The sequence below is a fragment of the Melopsittacus undulatus genome, chromosome 10 (assembly GCF_012275295.1).
Source record: "Melopsittacus undulatus isolate bMelUnd1 chromosome 10, bMelUnd1.mat.Z, whole genome shotgun sequence".
Taxonomy (NCBI): domain Eukaryota; kingdom Metazoa; phylum Chordata; class Aves; order Psittaciformes; family Psittaculidae; genus Melopsittacus; species Melopsittacus undulatus.
The window spans coordinates 32,363,522-32,390,465 of record NC_047536.1 but is presented as its reverse complement, the minus strand read 5'-3'; the positions used below and the strand labels follow the sequence as shown (position 1 = coordinate 32,390,465).

Here is a 26,944-nt window from a genome sequence, read left to right as displayed (position 1 = left end):
AGGAGGTGTGTGCGTGGGGACATGATGTTGGAGAAAAGCCATTTTGCCAGTGAGATGAGACAAACAGAGGGGGTGCAGAGAGACCTGGCACCTCCAAGGAGCTCGGAGGATCCATTGGTTTCAGGCTGCTGACCTGTTGCTGCACAAAACCACGAAGGTAAGTCAACAGGTCAATATGCATATAATAGGGACCGTATGGTCCAATCACATATTGGCTTGAGTGATGAGCAGAGTGAGAAACCCTAAATCTAGCTTAGATAAAGGGAGAAGCAGATATGAGAGCAATACCTCCCTGGTGACCATGTCTCTGTTGGTTAATTAAAACCCACTACATTGAATAGGTCAAGTCCAAATGAGCTGCATGTCCAAAGCCTAACTGGTCAGCTGGAAGGTCACTGTAACCCCAAACCTGCATGGTCTTGCATAAAATGATTCCAAGGCAAAACCTATTGAAAGGTCATGGCTTTCTCGTGCAAACCACAACAAAGACAAGTACTGATTGCATTTCCATTCCTCAAAATGTATTTTCTTTGGGTTTTTTTAAGTGCAAAATGAACATGTGGAGCCTAATGCTATGGGATAAGGCTGTTAATGAGACTAGTAGGCCAAATGTCAGATTTGTTTCTGGTGTAGCTGCTGAGGAGTTCATTACTGAATACAGTATTTATGTAACCTACTTTGCTTTAAGGCATAATCCACCACCAAATGCCTGCTATAAGGAAGGTATTTTGTTTGAGGGGTGGCCTCTTTTCTGTAATATATTTCTTTGGACCTTACCCCAGTGCATCTGGCTGCAGCCAGCATTTGAAATTGGCTAAAAATCTGATGGATGAGGCAAGTCTGAGGTTAATTAATTCCTCAGATTCCGTATGGAGCCGTGGCTGCCTGCAAAGACAGAAATTGCTATTCCTTATATTAAGATTCTGATTGAAAGTTTAGAAAAATCTCTATTTCCCCTGGCAGTCCATACTCCTGTATGGAGGAATGGCTGGAAACATTGACCTGGAAGCTGGAGCAGGAATCAGATTCCAGCACCCTGCCTTCTGCAATGCAAGAATCAGGAGCTAAACCTCTGCAGGTAAGCAGGAACTCATGGTCCTGTTCAAGGATCTGAGTGTGGCTGCTGCTAACATCACCCTTTGCTCAGAGGGGCATTGCAGCTGACGTTGCTGGCGCTTGCTTACATTGCCCTTTGCTATGCATTAACTGAAAGGGTTTTCTAAGCACAAGAATTTCAGTACAAGAAATGCTGCTTTTCATCCCTAAAGCAAGCACTGCTTTTATCCCTAAGGCCGGCTTCTCAAACACAAGGCTCAGGCTCAGGTAGAAACCGCTCCTCTCCAACAGCTATGGAGGCAGCGTCCTTGCAGCAGAGGAGGTTGATTTACCAAGATGAAATAATCACAGTGTCATGAATGCAACCAGGGTTTCCCTGTTCATTAACGAACTGCTTAATTAAGGGGCTATTTTTTTATTAAAATTAATTCTTATCTCTGTAACATACATGACTTAAACAGGGGATGCACAGAAGTGTTTATCACTGATGCCCTAAGATGCTAATTTGCCAATGTTATGACTTGTAATCAAGATTAATTTTCTCTGACTTATCCTCCAAAGGAAAGACTTTACACCAGTTTTGACATTTAAATTACCTTAGATTTGCAAGTCCAATATTGTCATAAATATTCATAGCCAAGATTTGACTATTTAGTCTTTAATTTTTTTAATTTTTAATTCACCACTCAAAACTGGTTTCAGAACAAGCACAGAGAAATGAAGCACCTTTTATTTGGAGCAGGGAGAACATCTGGCTTTGCTACCCCAGCAGTGAACTGACACATTCTGTTTCTGTTTGATGCTGCTGCTGAACAAAATTGGATGGTAAAATCATCCTTTGAACCTTATGCCTATTTGCAAGGAGACACTTTTATGTAGAAGTTATTGGGCAGCTCTGCCATTGTTTTAACATGTGCCATATCCATTACTGCATGAAACAAGGAAAGGTCAGTATAAACCACAAAAGCAACTCCCCAGGTAGCTGCTGGCACAAACCTCTGCCGCATGCCATAGCCAGCATCTCTGTGTCTGGTCTCTCCTTTCAGGTAATCAGAGCATTTATTCTTTCACAGTTACACGAACAAAAGGTTATTGGCTTGTGCTGAATGCCATCCTGGTGAGCAGAAACAGGTTGGATTGGGTGAGCTGCCTGCTGCATTTGTGGAAAAGCACCTTTTTCATGCTTCCTGGTTTTAACCTTGTGAGCTCTTCCATATGCACAGACCCTTCCCTTCCCATTATTAGCCTAAGCACAGTGCCCATAAACATCCCAGTTAAAGCCGGTAGGCTGCAGGCTAAGGGAGCATCCCTGTACCCTCCAGCTGGAATGGCAAGGTGTGCTCCTGCAGCTCTTCTCAGCCACCCCATTCATTCAGCCTCTTTGGCACCATTTCAGTGACAAAAGAGAAAGCTGAGCTGCTTCACGTGGGGGCTGGCAGCTTCCCAAGGGTGATGTGCCAAATCCCATTCATCTTCCCCCTGCAGAGGTTCAGCTGCTGGTGGAAACCCAGGTGAGAAGCAGGAGAGATGAGATGCTCCAGCCCCTGCCCTTGCTGGTGTGGATCTCTCTGGTGGCCGATTTCTGGTCTCTGTTTTAAAGATACTACATTTTTCCTCAGGATTTAGTGAGAACATGGGTTGATGTGGGGTGGGAGAAGCAGGACAGGATCAACCCATACACTGGAGAAAGGGCTGGCTCTGCTCAGAGCCTCACAGCCAAAAGCTGATGGATACAGCCAGGCCAGTATCTGCACACATCAGTCCAATCAGGGCAAATTGGCTTCCTAATGAGACATTCTTCTCCTTTGCAGAAACCAATGGCTTCTCCAGCTTTTTATATCTGATCCCTTTCAAATGCAATTAACCTCTCCAGTCTTTTTTCAACAGTAGGGAAGGGACAGACAACCAGCAGTGTTACTATTCACATCCCAAAAACTTTTCTATTTGAAAAAGGCTAATAAACCACCAACATTCACACTGACCCTTCCTACTCCTAAACCAAGTCATGTATTTTAAGCATAAGCACCTACTCCTGAGACGAGCTACTATCAATGTTTCAACTAATAGAGAATTGATTTTCTGATACCTGAGATGTCTGCTCCTGTCTGATATCAAAGACAGACCTGCTTGCCCAGGAGCTCACCAAGATCTTTTGTTTCCTTGATTATTTTCCAGTTCAGTTCATTATTTTAATAGAAGATACAAAACGATGCCTTACAATGGATGACAGACGCAATTCTGATGTTATTTACTTCTTCCAGTTGAAAGGAATCTGCTTGGATCAAAGCCTCAAAGTGTTAGAGGGGTGACCTATTCAGTTGGGAAGAAAGTGTGGCCATAGAAAATGAATGCTTCAAGCTTTGAAGATGTGAGGAGGGGCATAAAAGGTCTGAGAAGCAAAGCTCAGGTCTGTCTCTGCCATAGAAAGCTGAAAAATGCAATTATTTGGTGGGGTTCCCTATGGTCAACACCTAGGACTACATCTATATTATATATGTGTATATATGTGTGTGCATATATTGCCAGGACAATAAACTGAATTCCTTCCAGATTCGTTTCCCATGAAGGACCAGTCATGAGAAGGATGAGCATCTAAACTGCTGAAGGTGAAGCTCTTCAGCTCTGAACTGTTTTGAGAGACTCCACTTGAACCACAGTGATTAGAGAAGACACATAGAAAGTCCTGTTCTCCCAAATAACTCCATGCAATGTAGGAAGAGCTGCTCCCGTGTCACTCACTCTGGTAGGAAAAAAAATATGACAAGATCTTAAAACTTCTTGATTTCTGCTTCAGTAAAACCTGAGAGTTTTTAAGTGACAAGTTCTCATAAATAATTCCATCTAATGGAAGATACTTCAGTAATTGCGATATTTTAATTTCAGCCCTTTAAGTGCAGAGAATTCTCATTAGCTCTCAGTATTCGGGTACTGCAATGAATTTTCATGGAGAGAGAATAGCATACATAGCACTGAAGTGGCGGAACTATGTTGGATTCATTCAGTGTTTTATGGACAAAGAGATTCATTAAGTAGAATTTTCCACTTCCTTCAGGATACAAGTTTGTTTTTATTATTCCTGTCCTACAAGTAAATAAACTGAGGCAGAAAATGAATAGATCTGATCTAAATCTCTTCTTCGCAAGCATTGTCATCATTATTTCCTCTGTTTTCTAGCAAGGCTTATTTTTAAATGAAGCTTTCAAGAGGCCCTGGGAAGCCTGATTTTCCATACCTCAGTCTAACTCCTGCTTTGACTAAAGGCAATAAAAACATCCACAGGGGAGCTGAAATGCCAGGCTGGCAGATTGAGTACTCAGATATTGCAAATGAATTAAGTAAGATATAGATTTCAGGAAGGAATCATGCTTTTTTGCATTAGTGCAGGGGGGATTTGGCTGGATAGTGATGTTCGTGGCTGTTTAAAGGAATTTGTGTCTCTTGGAGAAGTGACTCTTCTAATTTCCATACGTTTCTAACTCGGAAACCAAATCATGGAAATTAAAACATCCATGTCCTCAGTTATTCCACTGACACTCCAAGTGATGAAGGAGGAGGAGCAATTATTAAAGCAGGTTGTCAAGAAGAAAAATGAGTGCTTGTTTTGCACTGAATTATGATCACTCTCATGAAGCAATGGGTCATAATCTCCATCCCTGGAAGTATTCAAGGCCCGGTTGGATGGGGTTTGGAGCAACCTGCTCTAGTGGAAATTGTCCCTGCCCATGGCAGCGTGTTGGAACTGGATGAGCTTTAAGGTCCCTTCCAATCCAACCCAGTCTGGGATTCTATTCTATGATTCTATGATTTATTCATATAGCAACTTTCTATCCCCAGCCCCAATCACACTGCAATCCCCCCTTGAGGGTACCCAGCTTGGTTTTGAAAACACCTCTCTTCTCATTACCTACAGCTCATATTCATTTTACCTTCTATTTCCAGCACTGCTTCATTTGGAAAAGCACAACTACAACAACAGGGTTTCCCAACTTTGATCACTTCATCAGGTTTAGAGCTTATACAAGAGCTCAGAAGTGTAGGTCACTCCTCACACACCCCAAACCCATGGGCATCCAGGTACATCCAGGTTTCTATAGCTGCAGTTGATACAAGCAGCTGAGGCTGTTGGCTCTGCAAAAGCTCTGTCAGGGTTATTGTGAAACCACCTTCTCTGAGCTTTTTCTCCTTTTGCATGAAGAAATGGGGTTTTCTATAGATGCATGCATGTGACACCAGGACCCACTTTAATCGTGAAGGTAGAGTTCAAACCCAATTAGAATGTGTCGAAAGGTCTCACAGGTAAGGACCTGTATGGGGCTTGCCAAAAAGGCAGCCCGATGTTCTGCTCTGCTGCACAGCTGTCAGTGAAGCAGGGATCCGATAGATGAAACAAAGGGATGTGTCTGATCTTTAATGATACAGTCAGTCTCACAACCTGAGAACAAAAATGAAGAGCCTGAACCAGACAGAAAGAGGGAGAGGCACCAGTCAGTTGCGTGGTATTTGATTGTATTTAGAGCCCATTAGGAACCTTATGAAATACTCTTACTCCTCAATGTCCCTGGCATATACCTGGCACAGACAAGGGAAAACATTTGATCTTTAGCAGTGAAGGAGTAAGAGAAAACTAAAGGAAAAAGACAGATACTTTAAACAAAACGAATCAAGAGAGAATGCCAAGAACTAACTTTTAAGGAACAATTCATGTGTATTTTCACTTATTTGTTATGCATCAAATAAAAGGCTTAAAAGAAGTGGCACCTGGTTTGGGGTTTGATGAAACCCGGCTCCTGTTTTGACTCATCTGAGTGCAAGCTGTATGAAAAATATAACCAGAATGATCTGTTTGGAGGATTCAAAAGCTTTGTGCACTTAAGGATATATTACACGCTCTTGTGAGGTAAGGAAAAGTACAGGAAAAGCAGACGCAAGGATACAAGTTAAAATAACAACTGAGAAATGACTTTGTCCCGTAAGGAGTTTCTAATAATCAAAGCATGATTAAGCAAAAGAGTAAACCTTGTGCCCTTTGAAGCCTGCTCTACGAACCCTCACTGCAAAAGCTGTGTCTTTAAGGACCCCTCTTACAGAATGAAGCCTCTAAAATCTTCTATAGAATGAAGCTTTCTATGACCACTCTAAGCCTCTAAAGCAAGTGGTAACATGCTATGTTCTTCCTTCTGAGGGTCCCTGGTTCAAGCTTCAGCAACTCACATAGGTCACCCAGGTGAATGCTGATGCAAAAGGATGGGGAGTTACAAGCCTGGAGGTCCAAGGTTCTGCCCTTGCTTAAGCATACAGCAGCTCGAGACAGCTCATCTTCTGAGAATGGTGAATTTGATGAAAACAGTTATTTTTGGAAGGACACCAAAAGCTACTTGAGGATTCATGTTACAATTCAACAAACAGTATTGACAAAGAAAAGGGGCAAATGTTGAGCTGTTTCAGTGTTTTCAGACACTTGTGCTCCCTCTGGAAACACCAACACATTTCATTTCAAAATATTCATATTTAAGATTCAAAATATTAAACAAAAAAAACCTTCCGAACTTCTGTTTTATTTCACAATTGTCCTCGGCTAAAAACTGAAGAAGAAAATGGTTTATAAGCCAACAACGAAGCAAGGCAATTCACCTCAGCTCGAACTAGTTGTTTCATTTGCAAACCAAGTGCTGTAGGTCAACCCCAAATTAATTGCTTTGTTTATCTGATCCCTGACAGATTTCTTCACTCATTTGTCTTGGTTTGACCCAAACCTACTTTTTTCCTTTGAAAATGAATTATTTCACTACAAAAACACAAACTCCATCGTCCTCCCAAGTGCAGGAGGAACATTTCCAGTGGAAAGAGAGGGTGAAGGAGAAAGAGCGGCTCCAGCCCATGAGCACTGGAAGCAGCAGAGTAGCTCTTGCTATGAGCAGAGGCATCTCCAGTCTTCAACATCAGTTTTCCTATGACCAGCACTGAAGAATGAATAAGAACAGCAGGGAGGATCAGCTTCTGCTGCTGCTACAGCTCAGAGAGACCACACTAGCATCTGGGGAAAGGCAGAGCAGAGCTGTATCACCCTTCTCTGTGCCCCAGGGCTACCTCTGTCTTCTATAGCAATGGGCAATTTCATTTGAATTGGGCAGAAACCTCTCCAGAAGCACATCTATGCAAGTGACAGCTGACTCCTTGGTAATAATGGCTTTGGAGACAATTATGATAGGCAATTGTTTAATAAGAACTGGCATTTCTCATGAAAATAATTATATTGATGAAGCACGAGGACATCCTCGAGTCTCTGGCTTCTCAGCCAAGCCCATCTTGGTGATTGACAGTCCTCACTACCATACCCTGACTAACCAGCTCTGGACTGTTCATTCTTATGGCAAGCACTGTTTGATGTACCATCAAAATGTAATCCATGAAATCAGTTTGGCATTCCCATAAACACAGACAGAGTGCCCACTTCAGGCAGAAACCTCACCATCGGACTTCAGAACCTCATTGGACTCTGTAGGTGAACATTAGAAGTCTTCATGGCCCTGTACATTCACTCCACTGAATGGGGGCATTTTCCAGCAGCAGATTAAGCTTCTCCTACTGGGCACAAAGTGTTTTGGATGTTGCCTTGCAAGATTTAATGGATTGCTTGAATTCGCTGTGCACTCAAGCTCCTTTACTCCTGCAAGGGAGTAGGTTTTGGTGCAGCTCAGAAGTGATGGAATGTAAACTAACTGCGAATTGCTGGTGTTGGCGAGATGCTGCCAGTCCCTCTCCCTAGGTGGAAGATGGAGCTGGATCCAACAGGAGAAAATCAATGGATATGAGCATGGTGTTAACACACAAAGGCTCACACAGCAACTGGGAATTGCTGGGATAAAGGGTTTATCTAGATGTCTTCATGCTTTATAATGTCTTTCCCCTCCTTTTGGCCACTGTTTGATCACTGTTTGTTGAAAGAGGAGGTTATTTTGGAAAGAATGAGAAAAAATAAGTATCTGGAAACATTTCCATTTCCCTCTTGCTTAATTTGCTTTAAGGTTTTATCAAAGACACAGAATGGTTGACAATAACATTATTTCTCTGTGCTGGGAGAGGTAAAGCCGATTGTTACACACAGAGGGAAGGGAGCTGACTCTCTCATAAATAAGTCAATGTGTTAGTCCTGCTAGACTGGAAGCGGAGTGACAGCTCTTCCAGATGCTGATGCTCTACTTCTCTGTGACCCTCCGTAAACTGCAGCTTGCTAAAAATACCCTACAAAAGCACACGTGCTTCAGGGCTACAGAAGCACTCGGGGCAGGGAAGCTTTTAAATGGTCAGGCTCCAGCTCCCCACTTCAAAACCCAGCTGTGCTGAGTATTGCACCTCTGCTCCCATTTAACATGCTTGGATCTCCATTGACCATCTCTGCTGTGGTTTCATGCTGAGGGAGGGCGAAGGATGCTGTGATTCTGTGATGGGGTCTGAGGCTGCTGAGGCTCTGAGGGTGGTGTGGATGTGGGCTTGCTGCAAGCCAGCCATTCTGGGAGCAAATAATGGTTTTGAGGGGCTGCTGAATCACATTATTTATGGTGAAAACTATTTCAGATAATGTTGCTAATAGGGATGTTTGCATACGCACTCAGTCTTGCTCTCTTCCCTCTCCTTCACACACCAAAGGGGCAGGCACATGGCAGTGACAAAACATAATCAAAATGAAAGGCAACAGGAGATGGAAGCCCATTTAATGCTAAAGGAGAGCTTTGTTTCGGGATGCAAGTTCCCTCATTCCTCAAAATGCAGCACATGTGTAGGCAGCAGCCAGCAAGAACATGTACCCATCCCTCCCTGAGACCCAGCATAGGAAGCAAATTAAGTGTCCTCAAGACATAGACTCTTTCTCCCTTTCTTTTGCAGTCTGATGCCTATGTAAGGGGGTGATTAATGCTTTCCTTTACCCATGCAGAAAAGAAGTTATCAATCAGCTACTCTGTCCCTATCTGCTTGTTTAAAATGCAAACTAACATAACTGAAACAATAATGTTTTAATTAGATGGAAGTAGAAAAGCTACTGGAGAATGATATTGTTGCCACTAAAACACTAAAGGGAAAGTTAAGCAGCAGAGTTTCCACAACACTCTTTGCACAGCTCTGTCTCTTTTCACTTAGAAGTGATAGAAACCAGGGACAACCAGGGTGGGAACTGACTTTCCTTAAGTTCAACAGACATCCTTCTGGGATAGGAACCATCTCACACTCCAACCCTTCCTGACGCGGTACCTGTCTTGTATTAAAACAGAAGGATAAAAAACCCTGCAGCTCCAAACTGGAAGATGCCCACAAAGTGATAAACAGGGGGACAGCACATAAACTATGATGGTGATGAAAAGAGGAGCTGGGTCATATTGTCAGCGTGGTTTGTGTCCTTGGCCAGGGAATGGGGAGGAAGAGAAAGCAGCATCGGGTACCCATAGCTTGGAGAGGATCATCCTCATCACTATGTGGGGGTTAAGCAATGAGGTTATAGGATTCATAAAAATAATAAATAAATAAAAATGAAAATTAAAATTAAATTAAAAAACTAAAGGAAAAACTGGAAATGACCCATGAAACTTTTCACAAGAATAAGGATGTACTCTAACTGCAAAAGGTAATGAAATACTGCTACTAGTGTGGTCCAGGGATCAATCCCTTTGGAGCTGGTTCCCCCAGGGTCTCTGCAGCTGTAGTTCCAACTTTCAGAGTGGCACAGCCTGGATCACACTGGTGTATGGAGGCTGTTGAGATGGGGCCTGTTTGCCAACACAAAATGTGTCACAGTGAATCATCTGCTTACTGGTTTTGAAGTGAAAACTGATCCTGAATGATGGTAAAAAGCACAAAAGTTCTGCTCTGAAAAAGGAAATTCACTGAGTCCTTTTTGAGCCAGAAAAAAGGGAAAGGTTATGTAATTCATTTACTTTGAATAATAAGCATATCAAAGTTATCTAAACAGCGCTAATAACAGGGAAATCTCTGTTTGTTTAATCTGTCTGGTTTTGCTCTGGGATACATGCTGGTGCTCCAGGCCAGCTTGTCTCATTTACCTCAAACCTATTTAAACCCAAAACTTTACCCAAGAGCTGGGAGAAGATGGCAGGGCAGCAGCCTTGCTCCATGTCTACATTACTGCCTTAACCACATGCTCCTAAAAGCCATCCTATATTTGTTGAATGCTACACAGCTCAATATGAGCAGAAGGAGAAGCCAGAAGCATTTTATAAGTCTTGGAACAAGCTGGTTTCTTAGGGGTGACCAGTGCTCATTTAGTTGTTGATTTGCCCCATTCCCAGCCCAATCTGCTTGGCTGGAGTCAGATTTCTGATAAGTTGCTGCTAGAATTCCATATTGAAAAGAGCCATGCTTATTTTCAGCTGAATTTCCCTCTCCCTGGATAATAACTCTGCTTTCCTCAGCATTCTTTCCAGTTCATTCTTTGTGACTGGACACAAAAGCCCCGTTTTCTATGAGATCACTTATCTCCAGCAAAGCTTCAATGGAATATTGAATGAAGGGATGAAAACTCTATCAAAACAACCCCTGTCCCAGCTTGGAGAGTCATTTTTCATGGCTTCTTCCTTGGTGTTTGCTGATAGTAAGTTTCATCAGCTTCATTACCAGAAGGTAATAGGTGATTCTCTCCCCATCAGCCTCATGAGACACTGGACACTCTCCTTCACCATCAATGAAGAGGTTTTTGATGCCCAATCTCCATCCCTGTGGGATTCCTAGGAATCTCCCTGTCTATTAACCATACATCCGTGATTTATGACAATAGATATGTTGGTGTAACACATGTGCACAAGAAAAGCAGCTTAGCAAGCTGATACAGGGTTGATACTGGAATTACTGTGCTCAGCCAGCTCCAAGGAAGGAAACCATCTTCACACTGCTGCAACACCAACCCTGTGTTTGGGACTGGTGTGTGTTTATAAGTGGAGGCAACCAAGCAGAAAGACTCATTCTCCACCTGAGTGGTTTCCCTGCTGCCAAGACACTGACCTGAAAAGCCCAACACACAGGTTAACTCTTGGCAGAAGAGCATCACAGCTAAAGGGATGTTGGGTCTGAAGAGGAGTAGCCAGTAGATCAATGCAATGGCTCCATGCGGCACAAGCAGGTTTTGCAGATGTGCTTGTGTGAGATTTGTAGGACTATTCCCTCTATTGTGGAAATAGAGGGAAACTAGATGATGTTAAGGTCCTTTCCAATCCTAACTGTTCCATGATTCTATGATTCTGTTAAGGTTTTCCTTTCATGTAAGCACTAGAGTATGGACCAGCATCTAGAGAAGAAAGAAACCCATTGCTAAAAAGTAATTAATGCCCAGGTTTTAATGCATGATTCAATTTTATATCAAGTATTTTATATCAATATCATGACCACCATTCAGAATAATCTCTACAGCTGGATCGATACACATGGCTTGAAACCCAAGCTACTCTCTGTTGTCATGAGGGTGGCTCAGGAAAGGCAATAGTGCAAATCCACATGGAAAATCAGGGATTGCACCCTGCCAAACACATCCCCTGCAAAAGCCATCTGACACAGCCACACTGGTCCAGCCCTGTGAAACAGGGAATAGGCAAAGTCATGCAAACAACCCAAACCAACTCCTGCTGGAACATCACCGGAGATGTTTGTGTTCTTTCTGTCTGAATTTGAAGGAACAGCTCTGATTTATAGCACCAAGGGATAGCAGCCCCTGTCTGCTCTGTAAAGAGCTGAATGCAGCTCTGAGACAGGAGCACAGGCTAAGCAGATGCGAGGTAGTCGGTCTGTTTGCAGGCATACAGCTTCTGTGCAGAGCTACAGCTGCAGTTGTAGAGCCCGAGTCAATAGTTGCTTTAATAGAAAGCCAGTTTTATTTCGCAGGCACAAAGGCCTCTTCTATCACTGTGCAGCAAGAGGTACAGAAAACTGTCATTCCTTGCCCTGTTTCTGCCCTTGTCCCTCTGCTTCCACTTACAACAGGCTGCCAGTGGATTTTTATTGCTTTGGGGTTTTTGTTTTAATTGAAGCTGAGTAAACGACTTTTTTTTTTCCTGAATAGCTGATGAGTTTAACAAAGTTTTCCATTATTTCATGGGGAAGGAACCAGCAACCTTCAGAGCAGAAAACAGAAACATCATCTGAACTTGCTCTGTGCAAGAGCAAGGGGACATAACCTCACAATGAGGGGGGCAGCCCCTGAGAGATGTTAATAGCAACTTCTGCCTAGGCAGTATTTAAAGGATGCAATTTAGCACAGCACTACATGATATGAGAAAACCTCTTTAGAGTATGCCCTGCCATCTTCCTCTTCCCCAAACACACTTGTTTCAACACAAGCCAGCTTTATTTCTGGCTGTAGCATCACTATTTGTGTGGTAGTTTTCCTGGAACATCTCCATTGATAAAAGAGAGAGAAGATGGAAAAGAAAAGCATTAATGAAAGTGGAAGACCTTCTGCATCACCCCCCTGGGATACTGCCATTCCCTGCTGATTACATCTCTAACTCTTAGAGGAACTCAGGCTAAGCAGGGAGTGATGGGGTGGGAGACCTCATTTGCTGGAAGAGACAGAGCTGGCAAGCAGCAATACAATTGGCATCTCATTCTCAAAATAGATAGCTCCTGCCATTGCTTCATCTTCCTTCTCTTTTCCTAAAGGACCCCTAGCATTAATATCACTAGTGAGCTAGATGCCTGTTCTTTCTGATAAAGGAGCAGAGTAGCTCCCTCTGATACTGCTCAGCTATTCTATACTAAAGCCTTATGAGTGCTTGTAACCTCAAAATACTCCTCTTGCTTCTAACAACTCCTTTAGCCCCCAGCCTTCCCCTAATACAGGGCATTTAAAGAGTAGGCTGCTAAGGGATTACACTGAGTTGGAAGCTTGGTGAAACAAAGCAAGACTGTGGGAAACACTAATAGGACCTAATAGGGTTTAGGAGGAGCAGGGAAGGTGCAGGTAGATGGGGTGGGTTTGTGGCTGGGAGCTGAGTGTGGGCAGCTGGGTGCTGGGAACCACAGCCCCTTTGTATTTCATTGTCATTTCCACCTTTCTTCCCTCACCCCTTTTAAAGTCCATTTCTTTGCATGACAGTGGTTTTGTTTTCACTGCCCTGAGACAAGTCAGTGAGACCCATGTGCTCTGCCATGGTAGTGAACTGAGGGAAAATGCATCCATAATGGAGCTCTTGTTGGAAATCCTCCGAGCTTTTTGCTGCTCCCAAGCAGAGTGTGCTCAGCAATGAGCTCGAATGTCTCATGGGCTTCTGCCATTTTCTTTGACTCACAGAAAAATGGCTATTGTAGCTGCCAGTGCTCTGTCTTCAAATGAACCCCCTTCCTCACTAGACACTAAAGAGAAATGATATTTGCTTGGCTCCAGGATGTTCTTTGAAAACAAGGTCAGATCAGGCAGTCTTTCTGGCTATGCTGCCATTGTGTTGACCTGTCTCCCATTAAAGCTGTGCTGGTTGTTCCCTTCCAATAGCCCAATGCTGCTTTCAAGCAGTAGCTGCCCTTATTAAGAGGTCTTATCAGTGCATCATTCTATCTTAGGGAAAAAGGAGGAGAGGTTTCCCTTCCCCTTTGCAACAAGAGGAAATCTCTTAATGAGCAACAAGTACTCCAATGACAGAGCCAGTATCAGTACAATGCCATGAGGAATAAGTGGCAGCACTCTGGTGATTATTTAGACTCTGAGCTCTTTGACACAGTGAATCATAGAATCAATTAGGTTGGAAAAGACCCTAAAGACCATCGAGTCCAACCATTAACCTCACACTGTCAAGTCCAACATTAAACCATGCCCCTAAACACCACATCTACACATCTTTTAAGCACCTCCATGAAGCATTCTTTAATGTTCTTTATGCAAAGTGGTGCCTGGGGCTCGGTGTCCCTATATACACAGCTGTGGCTGTCTCACTGCAATAGCCAAGGAGCAGGTTAGACCCCGAGTTTTGTGTCTCTCCCTTGTGCACCTCTGAACTACACCTTGAAGGCAGCCTGCAGAGCAAATGGTGAAACAAATCTCAGCCAAAGAAACAGAGCCAATGTCCTGCAAAATGCCCTTTGCAGTTTTCAGTGTGCAGAGCTGGAGTATGAGCCTGGTCTACGGTAAGAATCAAACCAGAACTGATCCTTGCCCTGGCAACTATTGGGTTTGGCCACATTTCTCTATGTGACATTGGTCACATTTCTCCTTCATGAAAGGTGAACTCAGGCAGTGACCTGGGCAGGGTGTTCAGTGCTTTAGAGGGTAGGAGGGACAGAGAGGAGCCCAGACAAAGGATAAGACACAAAGCTATTAATAAAGTCCATAATGAGCACGAGCCCAACACATTACACCTGACAAAGCCATTACATGAGGATAAAAAGGAATAAAATAGCTCCAGATAATTGCAGAGCATGAGAATATGTTCAGTGCCATCTTAAACTTGCTGAGATTAATTTTCTCAACGCTTGTTTAAAAGGAAAGTGGGCTACAGAATTAGAACAAATAAAGCAGATGGCCTATTGCATGAGCAGAGATAATCTTCCAAGGTTCTTGCCTACCTGGATGCCAGCATTTCCCAGTGGTTTTCATGCCTCCAGCTCTTTCCTTTGGCCATGGAGCCGCAAGCAGGCTTTCAGACACTGATTTTTACAAAATGGCATTTTTAGATACAGATTTCTTGCTTCAAGTATTCTTAACACTTGCCAATGAAGCACCAAGCACAAACCAGTACATATAAACCAGGGTAATAGAAGAGACAGGCTGTTAATCTTCATAATGTGCCTCTCAGTGGGGATTTCACTTGAATGTTATTTGCATTAAATATGATACCAAGTGCTGGATATGGGGTTATAAATAAATTAAAGGCCATATTTAAGTCCAACACTGTCCCACTGTTGACTGAAGGCTCAAGTGTGAGAGCTGTTAACAGTCGACTGTACAGATTTGGGTGGCTGCCTGACTTGCTGAAGGAAATGGTAGCAGCAAGTTCCATCATTAGTGCCCTGAGAAACTCATATGGGGGACAATTAACACCCAGAGTAGGGTCTGTAGTGTCAGTCCAACCTCTGGTAGTGCTGGCTGTGTTGTGGGCACTTTGGCTTGGGCAGATGTTCAGCGAAATACCTCAAGAGCATCATTTCTTTCACTTGATATATAAACATCTTAATTATAGCACCACAGTCAGCCTTGCCCTTCTGGCAGGAAGGAAAAAGAAGTTTGCACTAAACTTCACTGAGATGAATTCATTGCATATGTTAGGCAAATAAGTGAAGCAAACTGCTATGGGCCTCAGAGTACATGAAGTAATAGATGGGTTCAGCTATGTAACAGTGAAAGGACTGAAGCTTTGGATGATGAAAACTAAAATCCTTGGAATAAACACAGGTTGTTCCAGCAGCAGGACCGTGACCCTGCAGCACAAGCCCTTTGGCACTGCTGCCAGCAGGGTTATTTTTACAGAGCCAGACAGTTTGGAAGTTGTTGAGAAATGGGGAATGGAAAACTATTGGGAAATGAGAAACTATTAAGGAATGCTGTGTTGAAGAACGTTCCCTTCGCTCCATGGTGTAGGAAGACATCACCTGATTTGGACCCTTAGCTGAAGGAAGAGAAGGTGGGGATGACTGTCTTGAGCCAAGCACAGGAGAGAAGGGTTTGGAGTTGTTCTGGTTTGCTTCCTACCTAGTAACAGCCACCAGCAATAGTTGTACCCTTGCCAGAGAACAGTGTTCTCTGGCAGCACAGACATGAAATGCCTCCACCCCAGGACACGAATTAGACCACAGATATTCAGAGGAAGGTACATGATCAATGAATCATCTCACAGCATTTCTGTCCCCTTCTGGTGCTGCCCAGCCCACCCATCCCTCTCTAACCCCTTGGCAGGTTTCAGACCCTGTTAGCTTATTTTTACCTGCTACAAAATCACAGTCCCCCATCCCTTTACTTTGTTTTCCCCTTGCTATGCTCTACTTAAGGATTTTATGCATGACAAATGTGCAGGTGTGGGGCTCTGCCTGTATCTCTTGCATTGCTGAGGACAGGAGCAACAGGGTTTGTTTCCTGGCATGGCTTGGTCCCAGCTGGAGCAGGACTGCCAGGCTGGATGTATGCCCTGGCCTGCTGCACTGTGGTATCCTTTCTGGCCAAATTCCTGCATGATTTTTTCCCCTTCCAAAGGATATTTCCATCCTGCAGCTCTTTTGCACTGGTCTGAACCTGTATTTCCCCTCCTTCCTGCAGTGCTTTATCACACTGCACACACTTGGAGTTAAGGAACAAGTATGACAGTGTCATAAGCCCATGACTGTCAGGGATGAAAAATGAAATGTGGGCTTTGGGGAGAAAAAGTCAATGCTGTGAGCTTCTCTTTTGAATGAAATGAGTATATTAAAATGTATAAATTGTGCCTATGAGGATAAAATGTAAGGTTGTTGCAGGAGGAATCAATAGTGATGCAAGCAAGGAGCTAAACTTTCCCAGTGGCTGTGTGAGTTGCATATTTATAAGATGGTTTTGAAAAAACCCATAGAATATGAGGGAAATGAAGGTTAATCTTGTATTGAACATACTTGAATAGTTATTGACTTATTAAACAACTTCTCTGAGAGAACAAGATGATACAACAGTCCTAGCAAGTACCGAGACCACATTTATTTGGTTCAGCACTGCATTGTTCTTGGTTATGTTACAATTAATAGGATGTGGCATTGCAGTGACTGTATTAATTAGCTCCTTGGATTCCTGATCCAAAAAAGAGGTCTGCTGAGCTAAATGCCATGCTGCATCATAGAGTTCATAGCTGATAGGCAGCAGGTCTTTGCTCTTCAGGCCTGGGTGAAGCTGGTAAGTTGGTAGACCCCATTCTACAGGGTTAAAGGAGGAAGAAAATCAGTCAGTTAAGGGATGAGATTGCTTCTCTTACTCTAGACACCCCAAAAAGCCTTGGGCAGCAGAGCCAAGGCAGCTGAGTTTGAGCATCCATCAGGATGCACCCACAAGGGCTGGAGAGGATCCATCAGCAGGACTGAATTGCTCAGGAAAAGAAGACAACCAACACATCCACTGCATGGCAGAAACCTGAGCAAACAGACTGCAACTTTCTCCTGAAGCCCCTCAGAAAACTGAGGTCCATGCATTGACTCTGTGAGCCTGTGTCTATCAGTTAGCCCTTTCTCTTGCAATGGAAACCATCCTGCAGGCTCCAAAAGTCAGGCAAGCAATCCAGGCAAAGGGACAGCAGTTTTCCATTGGCCACAAAGAAACTTTAAAGTGATAATTTAACATATGAGAGTTCCCAACACACATGGTGCTGGCAGGAGGAAAGGCTTGTTGGCACTTCTGAAGCTTTGCCCTGAAGTATTACCTCTCCCAGGGCCATTCAGCAAAAGGGAAGTCATGGAAAGGTTAAACCAGCTTGACCCTGAATCCCTGAAATGAAGATGCTCAGACAGCTTCCAGGATCCCCAGTCTCATGATGGGCATACCACATGCTAAGGGAGTGTTTGCTAATCTCCTTCATTTCCTCTGGAGGAGGAATAAATCTCTTGAAGCAAGGTAAACCATTCACTTCGAGTGCAAGTTGGCTGCAGCAGCAGTGGCCTTAAATTTATCCTTTATTATTCAGAGGGAGTAATATTTGGCAGGAAGGTATTTTCAAAGGGAAGGGCAAACACTGAAATCAGACTCTATACCCAGTCCTGTCTAAGTTGTATATTCTCCTTCTAGGAATTCACTTGGGAAAGGGACACCTGGAAGGTTTTATAAGGAGAGATTTACTGCAGATGGTTCAGCATGTGGGGAGATGTACAACATGGGCTTGGTGTAAATCATGGAGATTGCCTATGAGGACAGCAAGTGGCTGCTCCAGTGGAGCCAGCAACCATGGGCACTAACCCAGGGCACGTCCTCCAGCTTGGCTGTCACTCCAATGCCTCTAATTTACTGATACTAAATAGGCGTTGTGCTCTGTGTGGAGATTTATAGTTCAGAGGCACTCCCAGCTTTTTTATGAGCAATTTGAATAAAAGAGGTGCCCTTTTCCCTCCTTTGACATTGTGGAGGCTTTGTGAAACTTTACTTTTTTCCTTTGTATTTTCTTTCCCTGTTTCCACTAGGAAAATCTCACCTCTTGGATCTGTCTTCAGCTGACAATTGTTTCTAGTCCCTGAGAACTTAAAAGCTGCAAAGAAACCTCAGTGAACTTCCACTTCAAGAAAAGAAGTTCTGTTAAAAAGACCTTGTTTGTTCTATTATCTTTAGTTCCTTGAGAGAGAAAGAGCCCCCATGAAGCCGTGCCCGGCAGTGCCCTCTCTGCACTGAGTATTATTGACATGGAAAAGCCACAGGAGACCAAAAGCAAATCTCACATGCTCAAACCACCTGTGGATAACCAGCTCCTCCTGCCAGCCAGAACATATCTTCTCTGAAGGATGAGGACAAGAGCAGAGCTTCCTGGTAAGGAACAGCCCTGTCCCACAGCATCCTCTGCCCCGGCAGGAGAGGGGTGATGACAGGTTCTGGTACCCCAGGGAGGCAGGAGAAGGAAGGACCTCACAGACAGATGGACCAGATAGACACTTCGGTATCAGGATATAAAATTATCTCACTGCTATTCCCCTCCTATCCATGGAAAACTAAACATTTACTAGTTTGAATGCAGGGAAAATACCGGGAATGAACTGGCAGCTTAGAAATTTCTGCTATCCAGAACTCCATCACCACCACCTTTTCTAAACCAGCCCCAAGCATTTGTTTCCTGAATAACTCATCAGCTCAATTGATTTATCATCAGCTTTAAGGTGTGGGATATGAAACTGAAATTGGATGGAAGAAATGTCATCCATGGGAGGCAAACTGTGGGGGCTGATGTTACCTACCGGAGCATGACGAGTTAGCTGGCCCTCTCCCCTGAGACTTGTATTGAAGGGAGGAAAACTCCAAACCTTTCCATGAGATCACACCTTGACATGAAATTACAGAAGGGAACTATTGAGCAGAGCTCATGTGAGTGTGGTGATTCTGTCCCTCATCCTCCAAAGCACATCCAGCCTTGCAGGATTCACTCTTAATTCACTGCTGAAGAGCAGCTCCTTGGTGGCATCTCCCCCCGGGAAGTGATGTGGAAGCCATGCCCTGTCATGCTGGAGGAGCTCCATGCTCCATCCACTGTGGGAGAGGAACTATTGAACCCCAATTATCATGGTGCTAGACCAGCATTAATTATGATGCAGAATGCTCCTTGCTTGCATTTCAAAGACGTCTGGGACTAACAAGGACACTTTGCTGTGTTTTGTAAGGGAATTTTAAAACATCCTTTCAAATTCCATAATAAAGGCAGCAAAATCTATCTCTCAGAGAAAGGCAGCTCTTCCTGAAGCCAGGGACCAGTGTGGCCAGGTCCCTGCTCAGATGTGTCTGTACAGAGGGTGATGGGGACCAGCAGCTGAGGCTGGATGCTCTCAGATCATCACACCACACAGGTGACCTCAGGGTGCTTGTGTATCTCCAGAACTAGGGCAAAGGCTGGGAAAGCTCTGAATGTGAAGTCTGTTTTTCTCTGCCATGCCAGACTGAAAGTGCTGACCCCTGTGAGAGGAACATTTGGTATGGACATACTCAAGGATGGGCACTGGAAGCATCTCCAGTTTCACACAGCACAAGCGGCTTATACCGGAGAGCAACCAGACAGATTGGAAATGTCATAACCCAGCTTCATCTGCTTAATGAAAGGAGAAGGATGGATGTCAGCACTGGGACTGCTGGTTTTGGCATCTAATGTTAGCTGCTTTAGGGCTAGATGGCCACAATGCTCAGACTTTCCCACCATCACACTCCCCAGCCTCTCCACATCCCTTTTCTCATCCACTGCCCTGCGCCCCTCAGCAAGGGATAACTTCAGAGTAGGGAAGACACAATGGGGACACTGTGGAAGCCTCTGTCCCTTGCCCAGGTACCCACATGTCCCATGGTGGGATGCTGCCCATCGCGTGTGCCTTGGGCAGGACACAGAAGCGTTTCTAAACGTCAGGAAGCAAAAGTGCCATCTGTGAGTCTCAAGCAGATGCTGCACAGAGACGATAGCAAAAGCCTGTAAAGGAAAGGAGGGGGGGGGAAGTAGGGAGAAGATAATTAAATAGCTGTTTTAAATGATCTGGAAGAAGATTAGAGGCAGCTGCAGGTTTTGTGGGTTGTGTTTTAGTCTAAGAGGAGCCACTAGATTACCTTGGTTTCTTCTGCCTTTGCAAACTGCTGTTAAGAGGAAAACCCAAGAGCTAAATTGATCAGCCACATTTCCCAGTTCTTTTATTATCCCTCTGGCTGACATCTCGGGAAGGGGGAGGGAAAAAGAATCAAGTAAATTAAAATCAATTGAGGGGAATACAAAAAAGAGAAGAAATTATGTAAGAACTGGCAAACCACAGCAGGCCAAGTGGTTATGTAAAGCAATGAACACAAGAGCTTATTTAATTTAGATCTAGCTGCAAGACGGACCACAGTGTAAACGGGCTGGGATTAGACAGGCTAGGCTGATGCGTATGCACTGAATTAAAGCCCTGTGTGCCCTGTGTCCATTGGAAAAAGGCAGCTTTTTAGGGATGCTCACACCACCATAGATGAGCATCCCCACTGGGGTGGGGGTCTCTCTCCAGAGATCCTGTGTGTGTGTAGCCAAAATAGCTTTATCAGCCAGGGCCATGGGTGGGATTATCACTGGATGGAGCTGTAGTGACTGATTTAAAACAGTACTGTTATTAAAAGCCATAGTAGGAATTTGGCTGTGACCTAAGGAAAAGAAAGCAATTCCTCTAGTCAACATCAGTATAAACACAGGATTCCTGAACTAAAGCCATTGAATAATCCTGGATACAAGTTGCCAACAAACCTGGAGAGAATTCAGCCATTTGGCTTTATGGGATGCTATTTACATGTACTACAGAGAGATGCTTGTTGTGTTTATTTACACAGCACCACTGATCTGCCAGTGGGCAGAGCCCTGCCAACCACAGCACCAACCATGTGCATTGTGGCAGAAAGCTCATCACAGCCCTGCCAAGGTGCTCCTCACCACAGGGAAGTGTAAGGGAGCATTTGCAACATCATGCATGGAATCAATAACTTTGTGGGCCTCTCAGGCAAATGGGAATTAGATATATGTCCTTGGAAGAGTGTATAAAAAGCTTAGTTAATGGATGCTGAGAGGCCAAGCTGAACCAGCTCCAGCTCCTGCTCCTTTCTTCTCCTTCATTCCTGGGGCTCTTTGGCACATTCCTTCAAAGGCATCACAAGAAGAAACATAGGGAGAAATAAAGCAGAGGACCTCCTTGGCCAAGCAGTTATTTCATGTGCAGAGTTATTTACTCTACAAATCACCTGAACTATGAGCAGGCTTTATAAAGCATATGAAATATGTGGAGGGATAAGGAGACTGCAGCCACACATGGGTTGGCTGATGCAGAGCAGAACTGCAGCAGAAGAGCTGCCCACCCAAACCTATTTGAGGTATAGAGAAGTTCCCAATGCACTTCCCAAGAAGTTTCCCTGTCAAATGAGCAGCTTGGAGCTGATGGAGCTGTGACAGTTTATGGAGGCTCAGGGCCATGTGTTTTAATAACTGGGTTTACACCAGATGTCCATGCAAATCAAACATTAGCATGTGTGAAGCATCACCCACCCAAGCACTTGCCATAACTTAAGGGACATTTTGCAGCATGCTAGTGGGAAAAGACATTCCCCTCTGTCCTGTGAATTATGGGGTGCCAGAGAGCTGCCCATACCCATACCCAGGCTCCCCTCATCCATGTGCCAAATCCAATCCTGGGATTTTAGGTCAAGATGCTGCCTGACTGCTCTGGGACTGAAGATGCACCAGGTATTTCTTTCAACTTCCCCTCTTTCCCCAGGTCCACTAAGGAGCAATCCAGAAAAGAGGGTATGAAGGTAAGACAGAAGCAACAAAGGAAAATTGACTTGCAGAGCCATCTAGCCATTAAAATGCAGAGCTTTTGGAAAGTGGTGTTGAATGTGATGCTGCATGTGGTGGAGTGGAACGCTTGGCAGGCTGCAGGGTCAGGGGACCTGGTCCTAGAGCCAACAGCAGGGCTGGGAGGTAGGTACTGACCTGCAAGTGAACAGAGGAAGCATTTCATGCTGCCTTGGAGCTCTCTTCTCTCTTGCTGCCACAATGAGCAGCTTTAAAACCTCTTCCAGCTGAAGTGGCATGAAAACACAGATTTGCTTGTATGGGGATGGCTTGAAGAGGTGTTCAATTTGTGTGGAAAAAAAAACCCCAACCTAAAATTGGCTGCAGAGTGTTCTAGAGGATGCCTGCCAGTCAAAGTGTTAACTAGACCTAAATAATGCGGCTATAATGGACTTATTCCTGCTACCAGATCCCACGCTGATGCTGATATTCAAACCAGACATCCCCTACTGACAGAAGTAACAGGCGAGTTGGCGATGAAGAATATATAATAAACCAGACACACAGGCTGCTTTAAGCAGCTTCAAGGATAGTGATAAAGCTGGGAAATGGTACTGCTCTAAAGCATTAAGCATCAGAGGTCACACAGAGCTTGATGGCATGAGGCGAGATGTGCCATGCCCAGATGTACAGACCTCAGTGACACACAGTGACACCCTACAGAGCATCCCACCTATTGCTTATCACTATGTGCTGCTCTGAGCAATCTGTAATTGCTTCAGTATCAGTCATTACCTCTTAGAGGTGTTGTGAAGGTTAAGGGGTGCAAGTTAAGGAATATGGGCTAAAACCAAATACATGAAGTGTTGTTTGAAGAGTTACTTATTTTCTCATAGGGAAACCTGGTTGTGCACACAGTTTAGTTTCACTCAGGAATGCCCATTAAAACTTCGATATTCAAAGCAAATACATAGAAAATGTTTCAAAATCGGAAAACTTAAATGAATACACTCAAATATTCATCCCAGAAAGCTTGTTCCAGTCCAGGGAGGAGCGTTTCCCTGCGATGATCCCAGCAGAACCACAGCTCACACTGGGCTCTGAAGCTATAAATGGTTACAATTGCTCTGCTCTGGGACTGGCTTTCAATCAGCCAACAAATAAAACCTCTTAGAGAGCTAATGGCTTCCAAAAAACCAAAACAACCCCGATTTGCTTTAGACAGTTTGCCAAACAGGAAGAGGAGTGAAATACATTGAGTGATTTATTACCAGTGATTTGCCAGCTCGAGCAAGTGCATCATCGCTCTGCTTAATCTAAAGGCAGAAAATGAACGCAAAGAGATGCAAAACAGCTTGAGTCCACTGTGAGAGATCAGGACTCCACATTTCCAACCAGCGAGCCCTCTGCCTGTCCCCTCCACGCTGCCACTGCCCTTTCCTTCACAGCTCTTCCATTATTTGCCCTTTTCTAACCCCCTGCACAGCTTCCAACGTGCGAACGCCCGCTCGCACGCTGCACAGTGCTTTCCATTAACACGCTTTCAACCTGACTTGCAGCTGCTTTGCTTATTCACCCTGGAGCCTTCCCCAGTCCAGGGCCCTGCATCACATTGTGTGCTGCTTCCCTGCATGCAGAGGAATGGAGCGAAGCCATTAAACAACCTTCTTATCTTAGCAAATCTACTTCTGTAGCCGGATCCCCTGAGAAGGGACACTATGCAAAGGTTTGGCTTTCTTTCTTTGCCTCTTCCTTTTTACTTTTGGATTTATTCACAAGAGAAATAGTAATCAAGAAGTAAAATAGATGAGGAAAAGCCCACAGGTGAGCTGCATTTACTGTGCATTCCTATCTGCCTACTTGGCTAACAGGATAAGGTATAGCCTGAATAACAGCCAGACTGTAAAATATGTTAAGAATTTCTTAAACTGTAATCTCCAGGGACATGGCTAGGAAATAATCCTCTGATTTTAGCCCTACCATGGTAATAATGAACATCAGTTTAAACTGAGGGGAAGATGACTGGAAATCATGCATTTAAGCCACATTGTTCTCAAATCAGATGGCTCATATCTCCTCAGAGAGCAGATGATTTGGGTTAAGTACACTGGGCTGCCACTGGCAACATCTACAAAGCACCTACAGGAGAAATGCAGCCCCCAGCATGTAAAGATGAAAGTTTGGTATGAAGACAAAGCACAGGGGGAATCCAGGGCTTCTCTGTGGGCTGGATTTTGGGTTATGGAAGCAGTACAGAGAGAAACTTGGAGAGACATCTCTAAACATCCACAGGCTCTGGGCTTAAATCTAACCATGTGTGCTCTCAACTGCTTTTTAGTGGGAGAAACTGTTCTGATTAGTTTCCATGTAAGTTCCCTCCCTTTAATCATAGAATCCTTAAGGTTGGAAGGGACCTTAAAGACCACCTAGTAAACTGCAGGAACACCTTAAAGGCTTTGGTGCACCTGCAGCTTTAAGTTCTAACTGTCCACTGTTTAAACCCAGCTGAAATTCATGTTCCAGATAAAAGATTGAGAAGCTATCACATGCCAGCCTGGCAGCAAAGGGATTGTGGATGTTGATGTCTTGCTCTTTCTGTCTCTCTCATTCTATGTCTCTTGCATTTTTCAAGCCTAATGCTCCAATGAACAAATGCCTCAACCCCTCAGAGCACTGAAGCACAGCAAGTGTTGATGCTGAAACCCTTTCCATGCATGGGTGTGTTAGGTGGAGCAGTGTGTGGAGACCAGAAAAGCCTTTCTGAAGTCAGGAGGGATCTGCTAGTTAAACCAGCAAAAATACCAGCCTCTGGCTTTGAAGATGCACTTCCTTTTCGGATGCTTATGCTACGTCTTGTTCCCAAAACTTTCTGAAGTGTGGATCTGTCACTAGACAGAGGAAATAGGCTCAGCACAAGAAACTGGGATAAGGGGGGAGATGGTTTCATTGCCCTCGATCTTGAGGGCCACTTCCCATCTGAAGGAAAGGAGATGCAGAGAAAGGGTAGAGATTTATGGGGTTTTCTGGCTCTGAACTGCCACGTTTGGGGAAGACCCGAGCATCCCCACTCCGAGACAGCGGCCGCACGGCAGAGAGGGGCTCGGCTGCTCCGGGCTCCGGCGGGGCTGCACCGACCCTGGTCCGGATTAACCTCAGGGCAGGATTGACCCCGGTACAAGAGCTCAGCTCAGCGCTGTGGTGCCGGAGGGGGTGTGGGAGGGGGAGCAGCCGAAATCGTCCCCCTCTTCCCCCACATCCCGCCTGCCCGTACCCGGCGCCTGTCCACCCCATCGGGGCTGCCCGGGACACCCTCATTCCCGACCCGGTTCCCCTTTCCAGGCCTCCCCCTCCCGGCCCGCCCGTCTCCGCAAAGTTTGGCCACCCGAGCCCTGGAATGAGGTGACTGTCCGGCCCCTCACCTGGATGACCGTCTTCAGCGTGGAGGCGTCCACAATGGTGGTGCAGATGAGGGAGTCGGGATTCTGGTCCTTGCCGTAGATTTCCCCCATGGTAAAGATCATGGGGATGGCGAGGAGAAAGGAGGCGATCCAGATGCAGCTGATGAACTTCTTGGTGCGACTACGGGACATGATGCTCTTGGCTTTGAAAGGGTGGCAGATGGCCATGTAGCGCTCCACGCTGAGGCTGGCGATGTTGAGCGCCGTGGCGTAGGTGCAGGCGTCCCGGAGGAAGTAGTAGCCCTTGCAGACGGCCCCCCCAAAAGCCCAGGGGTGATGGACCCAGATGAAGTTGTAGAGCTCGATAGGCATGCAGAGGAGGAAGATGAGGAGGTCGGAGAAGGCGAGGCTGGCCAGGTGGTAGTGCACGGTGCTCTGCAGGTTCTGCAGCGACTTCTTGCGCACCAGCGTGTACGCCGTGATAGAGTTACCCACCGTGCCCACCAGGAAAAGAGCCAAGTAGATGACAGTCACCATCACTTTGGAGTAGATGTCGGTGTTAACGTCCAGGTCCTCCTCGTCGGGCACTTTGGGGAGCAGGTCGGAGCGGTTGGAGGCATTGGCGTAGCCGATGGGGTGCAGGTGGAGGGGGCCGCCGGTCACGGCCGGAGGAGCCGTGGCGTTCAGGTGCATCGTGGGGCTGGTCCGGTCCCAGCGGGGCTGCAGCAGCACCGGACCCGATCCGGCGCCGCGCTCCGACGTGTGCCGCTGCCCGCGGCGTGGAAACTTGGCTCGTTTTAATGCGGCGGGGAGGAGGTGCCTCCGGTCCCGGGCTGCCGCGCGTGTGCGTGTGCGAGACACACACCCCGCACCACCACCATCAGCCCCCTCCCCTTCCCCGCCTGGAGCCAGCCTCGGATGCGAGCGGCTCCGGCTCAATCCTCCCTGCAGCTCCCGGCTCACAGATGTGCCCTGGAAGCGCAGGAACCTCCCTGCACACAGCCACACACAAACACTCCCCCTACCACCGTTAAACACACACACTCACACCCGATCGCATCCCCCCCGCATCCCTCGCACAGCCGCACCGGGAGTCGCAGCGCTGCTGCTGACCGTGTTGCCCCCGCAGGCACCGGCCCCTTCCTCGCCGCCGAGGGGGCTTTTGCAGCCCCAGCTCGGTCTCCAAAGTGGAGATCGGGGTGTGCATCCCTTGCACAGGCAAACCCAGGGGCATGGTTGAGGGTTGGTAAAGGGGCTGGTGGGGGGTCCAAGCACAGACACCCCCTCCATTGGGGAGAGGAGAGACACCAGGGGTGCTCTATCACACTTGGACATCCATATATCCCCCTAGTCCCTAAATAAGCACTCACACCTGCTGCTGCTGCTAGGAGAAATGCATTTGAAGGAGGGGAATAAAACACCTACAAATATCTACCCTTGAAGGATGAGCACTTTGTGGTGGGGCTGCCCTTTCAGGCCTGGGCCGTGGAGTCAGCACCCTGTGTGGCTCTAATGGGCTGTTCGTCCACTCAATTGTCTTCCTGATAAAATCTTTACAAATGCACAGAGGAG

The 26,944-nt window shown here is 45.6% G+C and overlaps 1 protein-coding gene across 1 annotated transcript in view; it reads right to left on the bottom strand.

The window, feature by feature from the left end:
• The window catches only part of NTSR1 (neurotensin receptor 1), a 51,725-nt gene extending 25,586 nt beyond the window's left edge, over positions 1-26,139 (bottom strand). Inside the window, exon 1 of the mRNA XM_005146781.3 lies at positions 25,394-26,139. Within this exon, the coding sequence (XP_005146838.2) occupies positions 25,394-26,065 (672 nt within the window). The 5' untranslated portion in view covers positions 26,066-26,139. The remainder of the gene's footprint in view (positions 1-25,393) is intronic.
• Between the last annotated feature and the right edge of the window lie 805 nt (positions 26,140-26,944).